The sequence below is a fragment of the Populus trichocarpa genome, chromosome 13 (genome assembly GCF_000002775.5).
Source record: "Populus trichocarpa isolate Nisqually-1 chromosome 13, P.trichocarpa_v4.1, whole genome shotgun sequence".
Lineage (NCBI taxonomy): Eukaryota > Viridiplantae > Streptophyta > Magnoliopsida > Malpighiales > Salicaceae > Populus > Populus trichocarpa.
The window spans coordinates 87,450-109,321 of NC_037297.2; the positions used below are offsets into that span (position 1 = coordinate 87,450).

Below are 21,872 nucleotides of genomic sequence, written 5' to 3' on the forward strand. Positions count from 1 at the left end.
ATTCCAACACCAAACCTAGGAAAATAGTTGCATTACATAATCATCTTTAAAAACTTCACTAGCATCAGCATCTTTCTGATTTAACCAAGGACAGAAAGAAAATCCATGCATGGGGCTATCCTAATCCTGCAACTTTTTAATAGAGGCTACAGTTGCTAATGGAGTAGCACCACAGCTGTATTATCTGAGAAGAAGGCTTATCTTTGCTTGGTTGCTATAAAATTCTCCTATCTGCACCTTTTTAACCAAGAGATTAATTATGAAGTGCCTTTTGACAAGAGATTACAAATATTACTATCAGATAACAATCTGAAGGAAACATCACACATAGCTTTGCCTGAAACATGTTAAAAACTAAGAGGATTGAATGGCCGGGGGGGGGGGGGTCCTTTTGAGATGACCTTAGTAGAATATCATTATCATGAAGTATTATTCTTGATTGGCCCATTAAGAATTAGTTGGAAACATAAGCACATGGATATCTAATAAGTTTTGCAGTTAACTAAGCAACTAAACTTTTGATCAGCTTTAGTCTTATCACAGCAACAAATGATGACAAGAGAAACATGAAGCTTGCTATCATTAGGTTGCTTACCGTAAATGGAACCTTAAGATCTCATTAGCATTCATCACTGAGCTAAACAGTGGTGTCCAAATGACATTCACAGCATGTAATCAAAGCATATTCTGTAAGGAAAAGATCAGTAACAGTAATAGCATTTGATTTTCAACTTAAAGGGATGAAGGTAAGGCCCAGCAAGACAAGATTATAGTGGAAATTGACTTTATTTAGAAGGGAACATCATCAATTATCAAAAAGCCTCAAGGCCTTTGCTCCAATGAAATTATATATATATATATATAAAAGCCTTTGTCTGGTTGAGCTTGTCCCATATTAGCATAATTAGATGTTTGCTTTTAGCTTTGTAGTGGGAAATCATAGTCAACTTTCTTGCCACATTTACATCATTACTTTTCATTCTGAGGAGGCTGTATTGCTTGGCATTTTAATGCGGGATGAGTGTGTTGGGGAGGTTTAATTGGAGCATACTTAACAGATTTTGATTATACTTGTCTAATCAGTTCCACACAAAAAGCAGAAAATTCATCCAAAAAAACACCAATACAGAAGCTGACACATTACCTCTACCAATATCTTCAAATCCATGTTTCTGTTTGGGCCAATTTCAAGCTCACTTTCCTTCACACTACTCAAGTGCTCAACAGCCCTACCCAACCATTCAACACAGAAGCACGACTTGATACCGAAAACTAGACCTTTAATTCTTCATGTGGACTTTTGGGATACTTTACATTTTGAATGTTGAGTCCAAATAACTACAGAGTTCAGGCCCAGATGAAAGCACATCACCACCTGCATTATTCTCAAGAAAGACTTTAGACAGTTAACAGCTAGCAAAAATGAAAAGCATTTCTTTGGGGAGGAAGGGATCTGGTCCCCCTTGAACTTTGTCTGCTACCCCAAAAGAAAAATGCTTTAATTACTTTAATTATCCAATCCAACCCATTCTTCTTTGTTTTCTTTTGCTTTCAAGATATAAATTTAAATGGAATCCTAATCATTCATTTTGGATTGATCATGTGATATACAGTCTGTCATACACTACTCTTTTTCTCCTTTGCTGCTGCTGTTGCTGTTACACTTTTTTTAGTTTTTTGATTATTTGCCAACGGCCACTGTCTTTCCTTTCCTTTTCTTTTTTTCACTTAATACACAGAATCACTTATCATCAACTTAATTTTGAAAGGATCTCTCTTCTCTGCATCTAGCAATCCTCATGGCTACTGAGACTGCACCATCACATCAAACTCCTACTTCTGATCATGAGGTATTTATATCATCATCTTGCCTATCTTTAATTCTGATCAAACTATTCATTCCCTCAAATACTGTTATACTTGATCAAACATATATACTTCATGGGATTCTTTTATTCTTTCCCATATTTTTACTTTTCAGACTTACCATAACGATATGATCTTTGATGTTTCAGTAAGATCCATGTAGCGTTTTGTTACCTTCTTTGTTACCCCTGGACTTCCATGAACGTTTTACATGATCATAGGTTTAGCTTATCTGACTGTATGGGTAATCAAAAGACTTCTGATTGCTTTTAGATATCATCCATGAACGATTGAATAAGGGTAGTTTTAGATGCATGTCTCACTCTATTTACTACTGTATCAGAAGCTTTGAGAAGTGTCTGTAGTTGACAGGACAGAAAAAAGAAGAAGAAGAAAATCTCTTTTTGAATGTGCCCCCCCTTTCATAATTCTCTGGAAAATAAATGATAGCTTTCTTTTATATATCAATCATAAGTCTTAAGTTGAGTTGGAACATACAGTACCATCTTCTGAAATCTGTTCAAAGCTACTGTCACTCTAAAGTTGCTAGTTTAAGAATATATAAGATATTTCATTTTAAGAAAATTAATCTCATGGCAATAAAATACCAAAATTATAATGGAAGGTAGTAGTCCTGCCCCATCTTATTGCATAAGCTGTCGAGTAGGATATGAATTCTCTAACATGGTGGCTCCCTTCTGCACTTGTCTCAGCTTGTCACTTGCTTGGTTCTGCCATCAAGGCTCTTTTAAACCAGCAAGGAACCTCCTTTTCCCGGTTTGCGATGGGGACAGGATATTCATATCATTATTTAAGAATTTCAACTTACAATATCTATATCTAGATGCCATGGTCAATGAGGGAGATAGAGATATAATATTTGCAGTGCTTTAATAAGTTTACGTAGCAGTGCATGACATCTTTATTTCAATTTCTTCATATTTGATTACAGTTTTCGCCATCTTTTTACTTGTGCATCTACACGATAGTTTCTACTCTCTCTTTTTTTTGCTTTTAAAATATATAAGAATGTTCCTATTTAATTTTCTAGTTCATTTCTTGCAGTCAATTGAGAACAAGGTGACCGAAGAAGTAAAGCCTGTAGAACCTGAAACTGTTTCCCTAGCCGGGAAACCTGAAGAAGAAGACCTCCAACCTAATGAACTAGCAAGTCAACCAACCCTGTTAGATAAATCAGAAGCAGTGGAAGATAAGGAGGTCGAGCCTCCAGCAGTTGTGGTTAAGAAGATTGATGGTGTTCCTGCTATCAATGTTCCAGTAGATGATAAAAAAGAGTTGGAAAAGGATTCTATTTCTGACTCACACACACCTAGTGTTCCGGCTCTGGTGGCCGATGTTGTTAATGGCGAACCAGTTGCTCCAGCTATACATTCTGTTTTGAAAGAAGCAGAAGAGCAACAATTATCAACATCCGTGGAGGAATTGCTACAGGAAAAACCAAAGATGGTTGATGTTCCAGTATCACTAGATGAAGCTATTGCAAAAACAGAGGAGCCATCAAAAGTTCTTCCTATCAAAGAGTCCGAACCAATTGAGGCAAAAGACAGTGAAGATTCAGCAGTGTCTAAAGAAGTTGACAAAGTGGAATCAATAATTCCTGAAGTTGAAGTGAAACTAGAGGAGCAATCAGAAGTTGGTAAACAAGTTGAAGAGCCAAAAACAGAAGCAGCAACTAAGCAACCAAAGGAACCTTTGGAAGTTCTTCCTGTCAAATCAGAAGCAGTTGCGGTAAAAGATAGTGAAGATTCACAACTAGTGTCCAAAGAAGATGATAAGCCAGAATCAGAAGAACAATCCGAAGTCATTAAAGTTGAACCCAAAGAAAAATCAGTTGAAGTAATTGCCGAAACACAGGAGCCAGTGGAAGCTCTTCCTACCAAAGAATTGGAAGCAGTTCAAGTAAAAGATATTGACGACTCACAAGAATTGTTTAAAGAAGCTGATAAAGTAGGAACAATAGTTCCTGAACTCAGGGAAGTGAAACTAGAGTCTGAAGTCACTGAACATGTAGAAAAAACCGACGAACAATCTGTTGAGGCAATTAAGGAAACACAGGATTCATCGGAAGTTCATCCAATCAAAGAATCAGAAGCAGTTCCATTAAAAGATATTGATGATCTAGTAGCAGTGCCTGGAGTTGATAAACCACAACCAGTAATTCCTGAAGCTGATAAACCTGAACCAGTAGTTCTTGAAGTTGAGGTTAAACAAGAGGAACAATCTGAAGTCACTCAACAAATTGAAAAACCAGAATCAGTGGTTCCTGAGACTGAGGTGAAACTGGAGGAACAATCTGAAGTCACCAAACTAGATGAAAAAACAAAGGAACAAGAAGTTGAGGTGAAACCCGAGGGACAATTTGTAATCAGAAAACAGGTGGAACAATCTGAAGTCGCTGAACAAATTAAAAAACCAGAATTAGTGATTCCCGAGATTGAGGTGAAACTGGAGGAACAATCTGAAGTCACCAAACTACATGAAAAAACAGAAGAACATGAAGTTGAGGTGAAACCTGAGGGACAATCTGTAATTAGAGAACAGGTGGAACAATCTGAAGTCGCTGAACAAATTGAAAAACCAGAATCAGTGATTCCTGAGATTGAGGTGAAACTGGAGGAACAATCTGAAGTCACCAAACTAGATGAAAAAACAGAAGAACATGAAGTTGAGGTGAAACCTGAGGGACAATCTATAATCAGAGAACAGGTGGAACAATCTGAAATCGCTGAACAAATTGAAAAACCAGAATCAGTGATTCCTGTGACTGAGGTGAAACTAGAGGGACAATCTGAACTCACCAAACTAGATGAAAAAACAGAGGAACAAGAAGTTGAGGTGAAACCTGACGGACAATCTGTAATCAGAAAACAGGCAGAACAATCTGAAGTCGCTGAACAAATTGAAAAACCAGAATCAGTGATTCCTGAGACTGAGGTGAAACTGGAGGAACAATCTGAAGTCTCCAAACTAGATGAAAAAACAGAGGAACATGAAGTTGAGGTGAAACCTGAGGGACAATATGAAGTTAGTGAACAGGTTGAGATTAAGTCAACAGATGAAAAGCGAGGACAAGTTGCTGCAATCACTCAGGTAGCTCAAGCTGAGATTAAAGAGGATGGAGGAAAATCTTCTCTTCCTGAAATCATACAAAAAGCTGGTCCAGAGGCTGAAGGGACTGATTTGGCTGAAGCGTCATTGAAAGAGATTGTGGTAGAAGCGGAAAAGGGTAGAGAAGAGAAAGAGGCAAGGACAATAAAAGCAGAGGGCGAGAAAATAGCAAGTGATACAGTAAAAGAGGAACTAGCTCAGCCCATCAAAGTGGAAGAGGTCAGCAATGCTGCTTCAAACGCCAAAATCACTGAAAAATCGTTTGAGGGAGAGAAAACAGTTGAAAGTGTTGAACCAGCTTTAGAAAACAAGAAAGAGGAGATACCTGCAATAGATGAAACCCACAAAGATGGGACCATAGAGGGAAAGCTGGATGAAGCCACTACAGTTGTCAGTGAACCAGTCAAAGAATCCCAAGATTCTGTGTCAGAAGCAAAAGAAGAAGAAGAAACTGCAAAAACCAACGAAGAGAACTCTGAGCAGGAAAAGGTTGACGAGATTGCCAAATCTGACACGCAGAATTTAGAGTATTCTACCCAGGATGCTGAAGACGCAAAAGAATCACAGGATCTGCCAAGAGAAGTTCCAGCCAAGCCTACTCAAAAGCATTCAAACAACATTTTAACAAGGGTAAAGCAATCACTTGTAAAGGCAAAGAAAGCTATTATCGGGAAATCGCCAACTCCAAAAACCGTCTCCTCTGATAGCAAGGGTGATGTTAAAGTCAATAATTGAAGGGATCTTAATGACAAAGCTTGCATATACTTACAGAGATATGAAATCTTGCATTGTGAAGTATATAGGTGTGTAAAAAGGCATTTTCTTCCATTTGTTTTCTCTATTCATTCAGTTGTATGTAATGGTATATGATAGTGTGCTGGTGATTGGTGTGTTGTTGGGTTTGATGAGTAGAAAAGAGCTTTTCAGTCAAATTTATGTTAGTGTTGTCAACAATACTATCTCATCAAAATTATGTACTCATTGATAAGATTGATTTGCGTATTTGATTAAATAATGGTTTGGATTCTTTTGTAACTTTTACACATGCCAACTAGTGGAATAGATTCACTTCTCTTTAGGCAAAATTCCATCACCCTTTTTTACCAAGAAACTGAAAGAAAAGGAAGAAATGGAGGCAAGGGAGGATGAAACATCGAGTGAGAACCTCCAGCTAGGTAAATACCAATGGTTGTCTCCCCATTTAAATTGGCTTTTCAGGATTTTGAGCAGAGGACTTAGAACTGGTTCTAGCTCATTCAAGAGCTAATGAGACTCTGCACATTTTATGCGTGGTGAGACGTGTCTCACTGAAGCTGACATCGAAACACCAGTCACTACGAAGAACAAAGATATTGAAGATTCATGAGTCCACTATGATGTAGAGATGCCAGAAAATGAAAGATGTTAAAATGCCTGCTATTCAGATTCAGATGAGGGGGTGGGGACTATAAACCGAACCGGAACATCTAGGTTTACACAATTCAGTTTTTTTCATCAATTTGGTTCAGTTCAATTTAAGAAAAATCGAACTGAATAAATCAAACAAACCATTTGCAAAACCCTAATCACATTTTCCATCTTATTGCTAGCTATTCTTTGTGCATGCTCACAGTGAAATGATAGGGGGAGTGAGAGAGGTACTGGAAAATTAAGTATTTTTTCATTAGTTCAAAGAATTTGTATGAGAGATCTACCACAACAAACTTTCAAATACATATTTCTTGAGTTGGCTTGCTCCTAGACAGTGCATTATTATTTGCTCAGGTTGTGTAAGTAAATATACATACAGATGCAAGTAAGACCGTTCTTGAGTTTCCTCAACATACCAAAATCTGTGCAATTGTAATTCTACTTCCCTGAAATTAGAACTCCAATAATTATTGTAAGAGCTCGACTTCATTAAACCATGGAACCTTTACACATATTCATATGTGCCCCCAGTATCCCACAGATTTACCGCGTACAATAATAGGTTCAACGTTGATATGAAGCAAAGGTGATTCACCTCTCCAATGACAAAGCATCAGACCTATCAATCAGTCACAACCTGCAGCAAATTCAAGTTGACAAAAATCTTTTATCTCTACAAACCAGATTAAGTAGATCTCACAACAATGTTAAGTACAGCCAACCATCATAGACGAATACTCACCAGTTGCTCTACTAGGTGTGATGTCAGTTCCACCAGCTGACTTCAACACTCCACTTTCAGCAACTTCTGAGCCTTCACCATTATTTTGCGCAAAAGCAGGCTGTTCAAAACATTCATTTGTTGCTTGGCACTGGCATCACGGATGATGTAACTAATTTTAGATTCAGGTTCAGAGGTAATTCAATTGCAGAACTCAGTTTTCTGAAAGGTTACCCCAACTATGAAAATTAACATATAATGAATTCAATAGGATATCGTGCCCAAATTTACATTCCTTCAGACAAGCTAAATGCATAATTTTCTGTGGCTATGACCTCTTCCACTTAACAAAAAAATATTCAAGTATCTGCATAATATTTCTTTGCTATTGCACTTGTATATTTTTCTCGGCCTTCTTGGCTAGTAGGGAGGTTAAGAACATGGAACTCTAAATGACGTCTACTATTTGAAACATGCCCACAATCTTTGAACATAAATTGGAGAGATGAAAACTACAGTTTGATATTCATTGGAAGAAAAGGCTGTTTGGAGAGTTGTAATTAAGTTCTTCCTTGCGAATTTCAGTAAAAAATGTTTTCCTTGGGAATATCCTTCACGAATGAAAATTAATTAGAGTGATCAGCATAATTTTCATTTTCATGGGATGATGGGTGAAGAGCTACATCTTTAAAGACAAAAATAGGATTGTATATGGAGAATTTACTTGTTTCATGCTTATATGAATGTCATACTTGCAATTTTCCATAATGCTACTTTTAGATGGAATTCATGTGTGCACCTATAGCTAATGCTTTCTTTCTCTTGGGAGTGAAGATGAGCCATGAATTGGCACTTGCTGAAAGGAAAACACACATCATGCATCATAATGAAATCAAAATCCATTTAGCCATCTTCAATACTGAGCTTTTCATTCTCATAGAAAAACGCAGCTTGGTTAAGTAACAAACCTGACTAGAGGTCTGATTCATTGACCTATTGGCAACATTGTTCTGCATCACTTGCGAGTTGATATTCTGAATTGCATCCTTTGAACTAGAGGCTGTAGCTGAATCCAAATTATCCATAGGACCTACCACCCCACAAGCATTTGGTTCCCTGTTTGTTTTCGGAGGAGGCCCTCCAGACATTGGCATTAAGGGTGCACGAGGAAATGACATTGGAAGTCCTTGACCAGAAAGCCCAAACATCTGAAGACTAGGTCCTCCCATCCCGTGCAAAGCACTAGGCCCTGACATTTGCGAGCCAGGGAAATGTGCTCCATGCATAGGAGGTACTTGATACATAGGGCAACCAGAATATCCACCATTCATGTCAGGCATACCCATCCGGAAACCCATTCCCATTCCAACACCCATGGGTAAGAACTGCCCCATATGAGCTGCATGCATGTGAGGCATTCCAGGAGGTAACATCATTGATGGCATGTACATTCCAGCTCCCATTGACATAATCTGCATAAAGGTGGCGAGTGATCCAAAAAAGTCATTTGATTATCCAACTCAAGAAGTTATTAAATAAACTTTGAGAAGAAAGGGCAGAATTTACTTGTACTTGAAGCTGAAGAGTCTTTAAATATTCAATGGCCTCATCAAGCATTGAAGCTTTATCCACCTTATAATGCAAAAACATCAAAGTCAACCAAAGCAAAGATGCACATGAAATTATCTACACTTAATTACTTGGCTTCACTCAAACTCCATTAAAATTTCCTGGATAACAGCAACAAGTTCAACTTAAGAAATTCAAGGAAAGCTTAGACTAACATAAAACTCTAGAACCTGGAATGGATAAGCTTCATTTATAGTTTTGGAACTTCAATAAACATGAACAAACTTAAAAGAATTAATTAGATTTCAATCAGGCCAAGGTTTGGTGTAGGTTTAACTCCCAAGCCTTGGTGTATGTTTGAATCCTTGAATTTTATAGAAAACCTCATTTTCATAAGATCGTGGAGAAAATTCACTGAGAAACATAAATATGAATATCCAACCTTATTGCAGTTTGGTATGAGTTCTTGTAGGGCTCGCATCTTCTCATTGATCCTATCCCTTCGCCTCTGTTTATTCAATTCCAAATGAAAACCAATCAAGATACAATAATTCATAGCTGCCAAAGAAAACATCAAAAGCAATTCTAAAGAAATGTTGGAATGTTCTTGCCCACCCTTTCAGATAAGTTATGAACTTCTGCTGCCCGACCTCTCTTGGACCCATTACCTGCTCGAGCAGAAGCTGGTTTTTTTGCACCTACTGATTCTTCTTCAGCATCCTGCACATAGATTATTTCCTTGGTTCATGGAAGAAGGAGATATAGTCTCGGAAGAGCAAAAAACATTGAAAATATGTGAAACCTATGTATGAAACTCACTTCACTAGGACCTTCAGACTCCTCAGTATCACGATGTTTTCTCTTCAGATTCTCAGTTGGATCGTCAGAAGGTCTCTCTGCGCTATTGCCCGAACCAACAGAAGAAGAAGCAACCAGAGGTTCTGTAGTCTTTTCAACATCTTCTAATCCTTTAATTGCACTTTCACCAAAATTTTGATGACAGTTTCTATCGCTTTTAGAGTCACCTTCTTGGCTCATTTCCTCAGGTAGCTCAGCAGGAACAGATCCTTCAGCAGGCTTAACCTCTGTTGGTTTAACCTCAACCTTGGATGACATCATATTAGGACGGCAATGGGAGTCCGTTTCCTTTGGTAAACCAATTGAGCCCTTATCTTTATTTTGCATTCTTTCCATGCTTGAAGTTCCAGAACTAGCTCTCATGCCAACGTTCTGAAGATTAGCTTTTACAAGAGCAGCTGGTCTTGCAAAGTGAGAGAAATTAATTAAACTGGAGTTGATAGGGGATGGTGCTGGAACTTGCTTCTGCATCTTTATGCTGGGAAAACCACCTCCTGATGTTGGAGCTCGAATAGAATCTGGTGCAATGACATGGTGGACAGCATTGCTTGTACTATCATCTTTTTTAGTTGAATCCCTGGATCTAAAAAACGGAAATGATGTTTTGCATTGCTCAGAAGATGACGGATATAACTGACTAGCACTGGTTCTAGGCCTCTTAGCATCAATATCTCCTGCTGAAGAATTCATCACCACATCTCCTTGCTCTAAGTTCAAACCATTGTGTACCGAAACAGTATGGGAGTCCGTAATTGACTGGTTACAACTTCTTTTATCAAACGATGGAAAATTACTCTGGGAGGAGTGTTCATTTACAGTAACCCCCGATAATTCGGGCAAAAAATCAGAACAATAATCATGTTGCAGAGGTTCATCCAATGGATAATTCAGCCAAGGTACCATGTCATCATCTTGATTCGCCCTCACTTCAACAGCAGGAACCGCAAGGAGTTCATTCAGTGTAGACTCCATCGTTCCAAACTTACCTGTTTTAGTATTGGTGCCATTTCCTATGTCTTTATCTCTAATCTTGGGAGGTAAGCTGTTACAAGTTTGTATCTTTCTAGCTCTACTGTATTGAATCTGACCATTTTCCCATATTAGCTCACCAAAATCATTCTCAGGTCTGCTTTAAAGGATACCAAAAGACACAAGAAACGAAAGGAAACCAGAAAGAAAACATTTCAATGTAGAGATGATCCACTAATCCAAGATAAAGAAGCTAAATAAATAAGTTAAATTGAAACTTACACAAAAGACAGATCAGTTGAACAAGCAGGATTCTTCTCTTGAGAAGAATCAGTTTTTCCCTTAGCCATTCGGTATAGGAGCTCAGACAAAGGCATGGTGAAGGTTGTTGGTTAGCAACGCTTCTGCTCAGTAAGAAATGCCCTCAAAGTTCAATTATTTGGCCATTTCCGGCACTTTTTGGAAACCTCTCTTGAACTCCAGCACAAGCTCAAAGAACCCAAAAACTATATGGAGCCGACAAGAGTTTCAAGACATGAAAAGCTTGACAAGAACCCCCATGAGTACAAGATAATCCCAGTTTGTATGCAACTCACAAAAGAAATAAAAGAAAAGAGTGCTACTTTTTTTCAGTTACATAATTTGACAGAACAGAAAATAATCGTTCTTTTATTCTAACGTCCTTAACACCAGTGAGTTAGATATATAAATAAACAAACAAACTATAAATTAACCAACAGTTTCACATAAAGTAGCAGTCAAAAAACCTATTTTTTAATGGCTCTCTCAAAGATTCAAAAACCCTCCAAATTAAGCTATTTTAAACATATTTTAGATTAAAGAAATGATCTTTTCCACTTCTTTAATCATTAAATTTGAAACCAACAAAAACCCAGATCAGATTTTGGAAATTAATTAACTTTATCAGTCCACATGAAAAGAAAAACCCCAAAAGGGAGTAATACACTGGAAACTTGAAGAACAGCTCAAGACACTCCCTACCTAGGAACCAACCAATGAACTGGAACGCAAATAAGTAGAAAAGGAAGAGAATTTTTAGAAAAACTGAGCTCCTCGAACTAGTAAAAAGTTACACTAATCCAAATGCATTAAAAATGAGAGAACTTAGCTGTGCAAATCATATCATACCCCTGGGACAATTATAGAAGTTACCACAAGATTGTATGTTTAAAAATTTGAGCTCCAAGAAAAGAACTCAAAATCGCAAGAGACAGAGAGGGCAAGTGGACGCAGAAGACGCGAAAGGCTGGCAGAGATGGCAGGGGACAGAGATAAAAATAAACAACAAACCTTGTGCTTGTTCAGCTTTTAAAGTTTAACCTCTCTATTTCTGGTTCTTCCTTCCTTCCTTCCTTTAACTACTGTTAGAATTCAATATTCTTATTCCTTTTTTTTTTTTATGACCTTCTATGTTCTTTTCTTTACTTTTTTGATTTTTTATAAAATTAATAAAATAACACACTTTGGTTCTAATGGTGGCTTTGTAAGAAGTCGAGATTGAGAAAATCACTTTTAACAAAATTGTTAGAATAAACGGGCACAAATTTCAAAGGAAAGAAGGAAAAAAAAGATCTCATAGATATATTAATATTTATTATCTGATTATACCATGACCTATCTAAGAAAATATCTGGATGAAATTATCTTATTAAAAACTAAAAAAAAGTTACCAACGATGATTATAATATTCCATACGATCTTTATTTAAACACAAGTGAGAAATAACAAAAGAAAAAAACTCCTTAAAACACACCGAACTTTTCCACGGTATTCAACTTCACAAAGAAGAACGTTGTCCTTTACGATTGAGATTTAAATATTGGGTTAAGCTTGAATATTGCCACAGATTTCTTATTATAATAAAAAGTAGCGAATGATAACTTTAGTTACATTACACAAAAACTGATACCAATAGGACTAGCTAGCTGCTACACACACGCACACATGTAGGTTAAATTGTTTATGAGTACAAGGAGGGCAGGTGATTTGGGCAATTAGGGTAGGTTCTTCTTGTTAGGATTTGAAAGCTGCGGTGCTCCTGTATTTTTCATGGTTGTTTTTCAAAGAAATTTATAAAAAAAAAGCAGGTTAAACATATGAACACCAACAGCAACATATCATCTTGTTTATATTATTATAATATGCTATCCTGCAATAGGAGTTGTGGGCTTTTTATGTTTGTTTTCATAATGGAAAGCAGCAGCAGCAGCAGCAGCATATCTACATCATTATAATATATATTAAACCGAGGGAGGGCCCCTTCAATAATAGGGTTTTGAAAATTATGCCTCCGGAGGATAAATAAAGCCATCAAGGTTTTGAAAATCATGCCTTGGAGGATTAATAAAGCCATTGACTTTAGGCATGATAGCTCAAATGGCCTTCGTGCTGGGTTCGGACTCTTGTGTGGCAGTGGAGGATGTGATCTTGGCACTCCAATAATGTAAGAGAATGACATTTGGTTTTACTTTATTTAAAATTCATCCATATGTGATATTGCTCTCTCTTATCATGTTGAGAGGATTGCCCTAATTATTAAAGCCAAAAAGGAGTCTAAAGGTGAATTACATCTCACCTTGAGATCTCCGCTCATGGATTAACTTCATGATTAGTTCTCCATGAACCAAATCTAAGCTGAACCTCTTTGCTTTGATTATGGTAATCAATCAGATTATCTCTGCTGCTGCCCTCTCTACCAGACACCACAGCCATGATCTCTCCTAATGGGGTCAGGATCGGCGCCATTGAACTAGATGTGTTGTAATCTATCATCACGAACAGCACCTAGCTAGCTTAGTCCACTAAATTTGATTTAGATATGGGTGTAGGGCCACCAAACCCTAAAATTAAAAAGGAAAAGAAAAGGAGAGAGTGTTGTTTGCTAAAACTAAAAGGGGGGGGGGGGGGGAGAGAAGGATTGAAGTGGGATAACTTATCAAGCAAACCAAGATCAATTTAATATATTAGAATTGAATTTTTCTTATTCAACCATATATCATCATACATACTGATTCGTATTTTCATTTAACCTGCATCTCAATCGATATTAATTACATACTATATATTATTATTATTGACAAGGCATTGACCCAAGAGGAGGCCTAAATCTTCGTCACAGGATTAATGAATTAATTAGGGATAGAACAGAGGCCGAACTTAGCGTACAAGGTGATGAAATTAGATGCGAGAGAGCACGAGGATGGGAATACTGTTCATTTTATTTATTTATTGATTTATTATATATCTTCCCGACCCCGGTAGTGAAATGGTATTTGTCCACGTGGACCGGTGCAGAACCAGTGAAGGGATTCGGCAGTGTTTCAGTGGACCCCCAGGTTGTAGCCAGCCACCAGGCTCGGAACTGTGTGAGCACGTGTTGTTTGGTTTATGAGTGTCCTGTGTCCATGACCATATATATATTGACAGCCACCATTAATTGACACGTTGCTTTCATAGCAGCACCATCACTCTCTTCGTCGTCCTAGCAACATCATCACTAGTATGTATGTATGTGCGTGCTTTGCCCCCCCTCGAGCACCTGCCGTCATATGTGCTAAGGGCACGTCGGAGATGACTCGATCCACCGAGTAGAGTAGAGTAGAGTTGTGGGAGGATCTATCAGCTTTAGCTCACCCAATCAGCAGCAGGAGGATTTGATCTTCGACTGCCACCACTCATCTGCTTATTGAAGTAATGACAGCAAAGCAACAAGTGGCCGGCCCTGCTCTAGCTAGAATAAAGAGCCCATTGTCCTTCGAAAACCCCTACTTCCTAGGTCCCTGCTCCTTTCCCTTTCTTGTACTGCTGTCTCAAGGTTGCATCTGATCCTGGTGGTGCGAGAGCATATCTTCAAATAACTTTTTTTTTTTTTTTAAAAAAAAAAAATATATATATATATATATACACACACGTATTAAAATAAATTATTTTCATTTTTTTTATTTTTAATATCATTCTATCAAGATCATAATAAAGCACTAAATTATATAAATTTAATATTTCTTCGTGTTCAAAAATGTTTTTACAAACACACACCTAAAAGAAGAATAAAAAACAATGTAAAACACCATCTCAATAAGGGAAAAATTGAAAGAGTCTTGCAGCCGCCATTGTACATTTCTTCTCTGCACATTGCAATTCTGCGGACATCCACATTCTCAGTTATAGCTGTTTGGTCTTATTATAATAGTTGTTGTTTTAAATAATTTTTATTTAAAAATATATTAAAATAATATATATATATATATATATATTTTAATATATTTACATTAAAATAATTTAAAAACTTATAAAAATTAAATTTTTTTTTAAAAAATAGCTAAGCTGCAAAAACAAACTGTCCCTCGGCTGCGATGACCCATAACTTATTAATATTATGAAATTCTTGTGTCATATCATAAGGTGAAACTCAATTTTTTTTTTTTTGTGTTTTAAAAATATTTTTTTAAAATAAAATTTTTATATATCTTTTATTTTAAATTAATTTTTTTGGATAATTATATATTATTTTGGTGTGCTGATATCAAAAATATATTTTAAAAATAAAAAAAACATTGTTTTAATAAATTTTCAAGTGAAAAACACTTTAAAAAAATAATCACTACCACAATAAATAAATAAAAAACAGGCCATAAGCAAATGACAATATTATGGAAACATTTTTCTTAATGAATAAAAAAAAAACAGAAGAACTAAAACACATAATAGTGTTACGAGGGACATCCTGAGTTAAGTAAACTATATAATAAAGGAAATGCTGTGGCCAGCACTAGTGTTGTAGAGATACGAGAAGTAGAAGATAATGTAAAATAATACCAAGTGACCACCCACCCTTCCTTTATAGAATGCTTTCTTGGCTGTGGAGCCTTATAAATTGCTCGCTCTCATAGCTCCTCCTCCTGGCAGGACCATTCCCAGCAGCAATCTGCACATGACCACTCCTCCCATGTAGTGGCGTGGCAGGACCACTATCTACTATTATTATTTTCTTATATTATTTCACTGTGTATGTGGGTGGAGCTACCAGCACCAGAACCACAGTTCCACGGCCCTATAAACAAGAACGACCGACTTCCTACTATATTTTATGCTTCCTTTTCGCGTCATGTAACACCGCTGGACCAAGCATATATATTTCAAATACTGCTTTAGTAAATATGGTAGATTCAATTAAATTTCTCTCCCATTAAAAAATAAATAAAAACACTGGTGTAGTCAGGCAGGAAAAAAAAGAGGTGAAGGTCAAATGCAATTAGAATATATATATATATATATATATAGGCAGTCTAGCAAATATAAAACAAGTGGGAGACAGTCAGATTCAAAAAAAAAAAAATTGATTATATCAAACCATCAAAGTAGCATTAATTAAGCTGAACTCTAATGGAGAAGGTACGTATAAGAGGAGATCTGATGATTGTAATTAGTTGAATTCTAAATGACTGACCCTCGGATTAGACATTAAAAATGTTATTTAAGCATATATTCGGTGCTTAAATATATAAGTATTTAACCATTATATGTGGTTTTGAACTCTAAAGGAACATATAATTAATGCATATTATGTTTTGTTATTACTTTTTTTAGATTAATCTGTTTCCTTTTAGATTTTTTGTTAGTTTATCTTTTTGTTGAGGGATTATGATTATTTTTCTTGTAAATCTATTAAAAAAACATATCTCATATATAATACTTTATTTTCATGAATAAAACTTGGGATTCTTGTGGAATATATAACCCTACATATATATATATCTTAGTCAAACTCTATCTTTCTTGCCTCTTGTCTCTTTGTTTGTGCTCCCATATTAACCATCAAAAGAATATCTATCATAAACTTTATACCATCAAGTGCATTAATTTGGCTGCTTTTATATATATATAGACACGCTAAAATTATATAAGTAACACCATAGCAAGCACACATTTGTCTTTGTTGAAGCATGCTGGGAGAGAGGATCCACCTTATTAAATTATAATAGCCCGGCCATGCCGTAATATTAATTATTTTCAGAAGGTAATAAGATTGATTAATTAAGCACTGCGCTAGCTGACGAACTAAAAATCTGGCAGAGATAACTGCTAAGTGCTTAGCTAGCACAAGTGCATAATTAATAAACAAGAAGAAGATCGATCAAGCACGCGCGCGCGCAGAACATAATATGCATGTCACCTGGATTTTATATATATCAGCAACAAAGAAGACAAGAGGTTTATATATAGACGACGAGATGTCTGGACCAAAAAGGATTGTTAAAAACGATGGGTCTTGGCAGGTTTGCCTGCCCACACAGCTGCATGTTATTTCTCTCTATATATGTGATGAATCTTGAAGGCAATGAAGAGAGAAAGATGTGTAGAAGAAGAGTTACAGAAATATGTTTTCTTAAATTAAACGATACTGTTACATCATGGTCTTATATATATTACAATCCCTTATTCAAAAATTCTATCATTAAGAATGCAATGAATGATAAGATATGCATTTAATTCCTAGAATATCCGTTACAGATATGATTACAAGTATCTTCAGTATCAGTAATCTCTTGTGCAGATATGATCAGAGATCATGATTATCTTCAGTATCAGTGATCTCTGATCATAATCTCTTCAATATCAGAGATCTCTAATTATGATAGTAATCCCTGATCATGATTATCTTAAGTATCAGTATTATCTTCAGTAGATATGATATTATCTTCAGTATCAATAATCACTAATCATTATTATCTTCAGTATCAGTAATAATCTCTTGTGCATAAATGATCAGAGATCATGATTATCTTCAGTATCAGTGATCCCTGATCATGATAGTAATCCATGATCATATTTATCTTCAGTATCACTATTATCTTCAGTAGATTTGATAATATCTTCAACACGCCCCCGCAATCTGAACGGGAGGTTACGAACATTGAGATTGGAGCACAGAAGATTGAACCGTGCAGCACAGAGTGGTTTTGTAAGGAGATCGGCTAGCTGATCACGACTAGACAAAAAATTGACAGTCAATTTTTTTTTAGAAACAAGATCTCTGACGAAGTGAAAATCAATCTTGATGTGTTTTGTGCGTGCATGAAACACTGGATTGGAGGATAGATATGTGGCACCAATATTATCACACCAAAGAGTGGGACTTTGAGATAGGTGTAAACCAAGTTTTGTAGATAAAAATTGTAACCATTGGAGTTCAGCTGCAGTGTCTGCGAGGGCCTTGTATTCAGCCTTGGTACTGCTACGAGCAATTGTAGCCTGTTGTTTGCTACGCCAGAAAATTAAATTTGAGCCAAGAACACATAGTAGGCACCAACAGATTGACGATCATCTGTGTCCCCTGCCCAATCTGCATCAGAGAACGCCTGGAATATGAAGGAGCTGCTACAAGACAATAGTAAATAGTAGGAGATGAAGTGTTTGAGATAGCGCATGATTCTCTTTACACATATCCAGTGGGACTATTTCGGTTGATGCATGGATTTGCTAACGTGATGAACGACGAAAGCAATATCAGGCTGAGTGGATGAGAGATAATGAAGGCCGCCAACAATGCTTCTGTACAGGGTAGGATCATCAAATTATGCAGTATCAGTTGCTGTCAATGCCATAGTGGTGGATATTGGAGTGGAACACGACTTGACACCATCCATTTTGGATTTTGTAAGAAGATCAACAATGTATTTGCGTTGAGTGAGATAGAGTCCTGTAGTATCACTTATAGCTTCAATGCCTAAGAAAAAACTGAGAGGGCCAAGATCAGTGATAGCAAATTCCTTATGTGAATGATATATGTGATAACAACAGCAACAACATTAGAACCAGTGATGATAATGTCATTAACATAAATGAGGATGTATATGATGCTAGAGGTGTCAGTGTGCACAAAGAGTGACAAGTCTGCCTTGCTGCCAACAAAGCCGAATTGTATCACACAGCAACAAAACGGGAAAACCACTGGCGAGGCACCTGTTTAAGGCCATATAAGGAGCGTTTGAGCTTACAGAGATGATCATGAAACTGAGGATGTTTGAAGCCTAGAGGTTGATCCATGTAAACCACTTCTGTCAAATTTCTGTGGAGAAATGCATTTTGGACATCCAACCGACGAACTGTCCAATTGTTGCAGACTACAATGGATAAAACAAGCCGGATAGTTGCAGGTTTTACAACTGGACTATAAGTTTCATGAAAATCCACCCCTAGCTGCTAATGATAACCTTTAGCAACCAGTCAGGCCTTATATCTTTCAATGGAGCCATCAACTTTCCTTTTAATCTTGAAAATCCAGCGACAACCAATGACATTAAGATGGCGTGATGAAGGGACCAATTCCCAGGTTTGATTGCGGAGCAAGGCATTAAATTCAGAATTCATTGCAGATCCCCAGTGACAAGATTTGGAGGCTTCAACAAATGAGGTAGATTCTTTGCAGGAGGGAGAGGCAAAAACATGCAGTGCTTGGGGCAGAGGATATAAGGTGTGTCCATCAGGGGTTTTTTTGGTTTGGAAATGTGATTTTTGGATCTTGTAACCATCGGGTGAGTATTTGAAATAGCTGGGATTGTGGCTATGGGATTTGGAACTGGTATGAGAGGGGAAACAGGGGTAGTATCTGCTGATGATTGAGGTGCCGACTCTAGAGTTGAAGAAGATGCTGGTAGATGGGAATCAATGTGTGGCGATGGTGAAGTTGCACATGTACCTGCAGGTGTTAGTGACAAGGAAGAAATAACATTTGGAAATGGAACTACTGTGGAGGTTGTGTCTGGACAGATAGAAGGGTGGTGATCAGGACTTTTATATGGAAAATGGTTTTCATAAAAAACGACATGACGGGATACATAAACTTTACCTGTTGCAAGATCAAGACATTTATATCCATGATGGTCCAAGCTATAACCAATAAAAATACAATTTTTAGATCTGAAATCGATTTTGTGTTTGTTATATGGTCGAAGATAAGGCCAGCATGCACAATCAAAAACCTTAAGGAAATGATAGTCAGGAGTATGATGATAAACAATTTTGTATGGAGATTTTTGATTGAGAATAGGAGTAGGGAGACGATTGATAATATAAGTGGTCATGAGAAAATCATCTTCCCAAAATTGTTGTGGAAGTTTAGAATGTGAAAGTAATGAAAGACCGACTTCAACAATTTGTTTATGACGACGTTCAACTGCACCCATTTGCTGATGAGTGTATGGACATGCTCTACGATGATGAATGCCAATTTGAGTTAGAAGTGTAGACATGCGGTGATATTCGCCTCCCTAATCAGATTGAATGTTTTTTATGGTACGATTAAATTGTTGTTCAACAGAAGTTTTAAAGAGCAAAAAGACTTTCTCAACATCAGATTTGAGTTTAAAAGTAAACAACCATATGAATTTAGTGCAATCATCTAAAAAACATAAATAGTATCGAGCACCACTGTTTGACAAGATGGGTGCTGGTCCCCAAACATCAGTATGCACTATGTCTAAAGGATTAATGGATTTATGATTGCTGGTTTTGAAAGACAATTGACTGCTTCTAGCTATTTGACAATTTGAACAAACTAGAAGTCTTTTATTTGCAACAGGTAATGTAAATGCAGAAATAGATTTTTGAAGAACTGGAAAGGATGCATGACTAAGCTTGTTGTGCCATGTTTGGTAAGAAGCTCATACAACAGTGAATGCATGAGGAGGGAGTGTGTCTGACAGGTTGGATAATGAACACAGACCATCTTTAAAGGTGCCGTGATGAAGGATTTTCCCCGAGTAGTCCTTAATGAGAAAAAAACGATCATGAAATTCAAAAAACACAAGATTATCACTGCAAAACTGTTGAACATAAATTAGATTTTTTTGAATTTTAGGGACAAGAAGTATTTGTTTGAGCACAAACTGTGTTTTTAAGGGAGTTAAAATAGAAGAACCAATTTGAGAAATTTGCAAACCTGCACTATTGCCAACAAGGACTTGATTTGAACCAGTAAAGTCTTCACTCCGTAGATTCAAGTTGGCCAAGTTATTGGTGAGATGATATGTATCACCTGTATCAGGATGCCAATTAGTTGCAGAAACAGCACTTGTTGTAGCCATCAGACCCTGCAGATTGCTAGATTTGGCAGCATTGTCACGATAGGTAACGTCAAACTGATGATATCATTTTTTTGCAGAATGGCCAGGTTTATCACAGACCTGACATATCATAATATCTATATGAAATGTGTTCCTGCCATTGGAGCCATTATAGAAGGAGACTTCTCTGTAATTCCGGCCTCTACCTCTGTATGGATTTCGTCCTCTATATGAAGAAGACAGGGGCTGACAAGTAGCAATATGAACAGTGGGCTGGACATGGGTGAATTGTTGTGCAATAGACGTGACTCGGTGGTGAGTAAGAGAGCATATACTTCCTCTAAAGTGACAGGATCTGTGCAGGCTGTGATGGTAGTAACAAAGGAGTCATAATCATGGCCGGCGAAAGCAAGCTCATCTGTCATGCTCTTGATCTGCATAAAAAAATCATGTGCTGATTGTGCACCTTTACGAGTGTTAACGAGTTCTGTGCGGAGTTGAATAACCCGAGCACGTGATTGAGAGGAGAAGGATTTGGCTAGAGCACACCAGATTGCAGCAGAGGTGGTATGAGAAACCACTTGAATAAGGACATTTTTTGAAATTGTAGAGAAAAGAAAAGCAACTATGATGGCATCTTGTCGCTGCCAATGTTCATAAAGAGGGTTGAAGGTGACAGAGGAGGTTTCAGCCATTGAAACTTCTTTGGGTGGGACGGGAATGGTTCCATCAAGGCATCTAAAGAGACCTTGCCCATGGAAGAAAGGGATTAATTGAGCTTTCCAGACATGATAGTTGTCTTTTGATAGTTTTGTAACATTTATGGCTAGAGGAGAAACAAGTGGAGGATTGCCATTAGTAGCAGCATCTGAGGTGTTTAGTGAAGAAGAAGCCATTTGTGTGATGTGAGTCAATGGCTCTGATACCATGTAAGATAAAAGAATGAAGAGAGAAAGATGTGTAAAAGAAGAGTTACAAAAATATGTTTTCTTAAATTAAACGATACTGTTACATCATGGTCTTATATATATTACAATCCCTGATTCAAAAATCCTATCATTAAGAATGCAATGAATGATAAGATATATACTTAATTCCTGGAATATCTGTTGCAAATATGATTACAATTATCTTCAGTATCATTAATCTCTTGTGCAGATATGATCAGAGATCACGATTATCTTCAGTATCAGTGATCCGTGATTATAATCTCTTCAGTATCAGAGATTCATGATTATGATAGTAATCCCTGATCATGATAGTAA

At 36.9% G+C, this 21,872-nt stretch overlaps 2 protein-coding genes across 28 annotated transcripts; one reads left to right on the top strand and one right to left on the bottom strand.

Annotated features, from left to right (window-relative positions):
- Positions 1–1,547: 1,547 nt before the first annotated feature.
- On the top strand, positions 1,548–6,030 carry LOC7465204 (uncharacterized). Of its 21 annotated transcripts, none has more exons than XM_052446539.1 (4): positions 1,548–1,850; positions 2,932–4,227; positions 4,492–4,557; positions 4,888–6,030. In XM_052446539.1, exons 1-4 carry the CDS (start codon positions 1,800–1,802, stop codon positions 5,728–5,730), a joined length of 2,256 nt encoding a protein of 751 aa, XP_052302499.1. In that variant the 5' UTR covers positions 1,548–1,799; the 3' UTR covers positions 5,731–6,030. The 21 variants fall into 21 exon arrangements, with proteins under 21 accessions (XP_052302499.1, XP_052302498.1, XP_052302488.1 ...); XM_052446538.1 differs by lacking the exon at positions 4,492–4,557 and adding an exon at positions 4,327–4,430 and having other exon boundaries at positions 2,932–4,161; positions 4,833–6,030; XM_052446536.1 differs by lacking the exon at positions 4,492–4,557 and adding an exon at positions 4,393–4,491 and having other exon boundaries at positions 1,549–1,850; positions 4,822–6,030.
- On the bottom strand, positions 5,977–12,065 carry LOC7478869 (transcription factor PIF3). 7 transcript variants are annotated; one of them, XM_024583227.2, is made up of 9 exons: positions 10,805–11,970; positions 9,515–10,682; positions 9,311–9,433; positions 9,138–9,203; positions 8,693–8,758; positions 8,095–8,598; positions 7,148–7,277; positions 7,001–7,042; positions 5,977–6,329 (listed from the first exon to the last, which is right to left on the bottom strand). In XM_024583227.2, exons 1-8 carry the CDS (start codon positions 10,897–10,899, stop codon positions 7,032–7,034), a joined length of 2,163 nt encoding a protein of 720 aa, XP_024438995.1. In that variant the 5' UTR covers positions 10,900–11,970; the 3' UTR covers positions 5,977–6,329; positions 7,001–7,031. The 7 variants fall into 7 exon arrangements, with proteins under 7 accessions (XP_024438995.1, XP_024438997.1, XP_024438996.1 ...); XM_024583229.2 differs by lacking the exon at positions 5,977–6,329 and having other exon boundaries at positions 6,637–7,042; positions 8,699–8,758; positions 10,805–11,971; XM_024583228.2 differs by lacking the exon at positions 5,977–6,329 and having other exon boundaries at positions 6,637–7,042; positions 9,515–10,679; positions 10,805–11,956.
- Positions 12,066–21,872: the final 9,807 nt, after the last annotated feature.

Bases quoted from the DNA above. Each gene is read 5' to 3' on its own strand.
- LOC7478869 (XM_024583227.2), bottom strand. From the start codon at position 10,899: ATGCCTTTGTCTGAGCTCCTATACCGAATGGCTAAGGGAAAAACTGAT. The intron at 10,683-10,804 runs GTAAGTTTCAAT...TATCCTTTAAAG, and splicing joins TCAACTGATCTGTCTTTTGT to CAGACCTGAGAATGATTTTG. The intron at 7,278-8,094 runs GTTTGTTACTTA...CCGTGATGCCAG, and splicing joins TGAATCAGACCTCTAGTCAG to TGCCAAGCAACAAATGAATG.
- LOC7465204 (XM_024583224.2), top strand. From the start codon at position 1,800: ATGGCTACTGAGACTGCACCATCACATCAAACTCCTACTTCTGATCAT. The intron at 1,851-2,931 runs GTATTTATATCA...CATTTCTTGCAG, and splicing joins CTCCTACTTCTGATCATGAG to TCAATTGAGAACAAGGTGAC.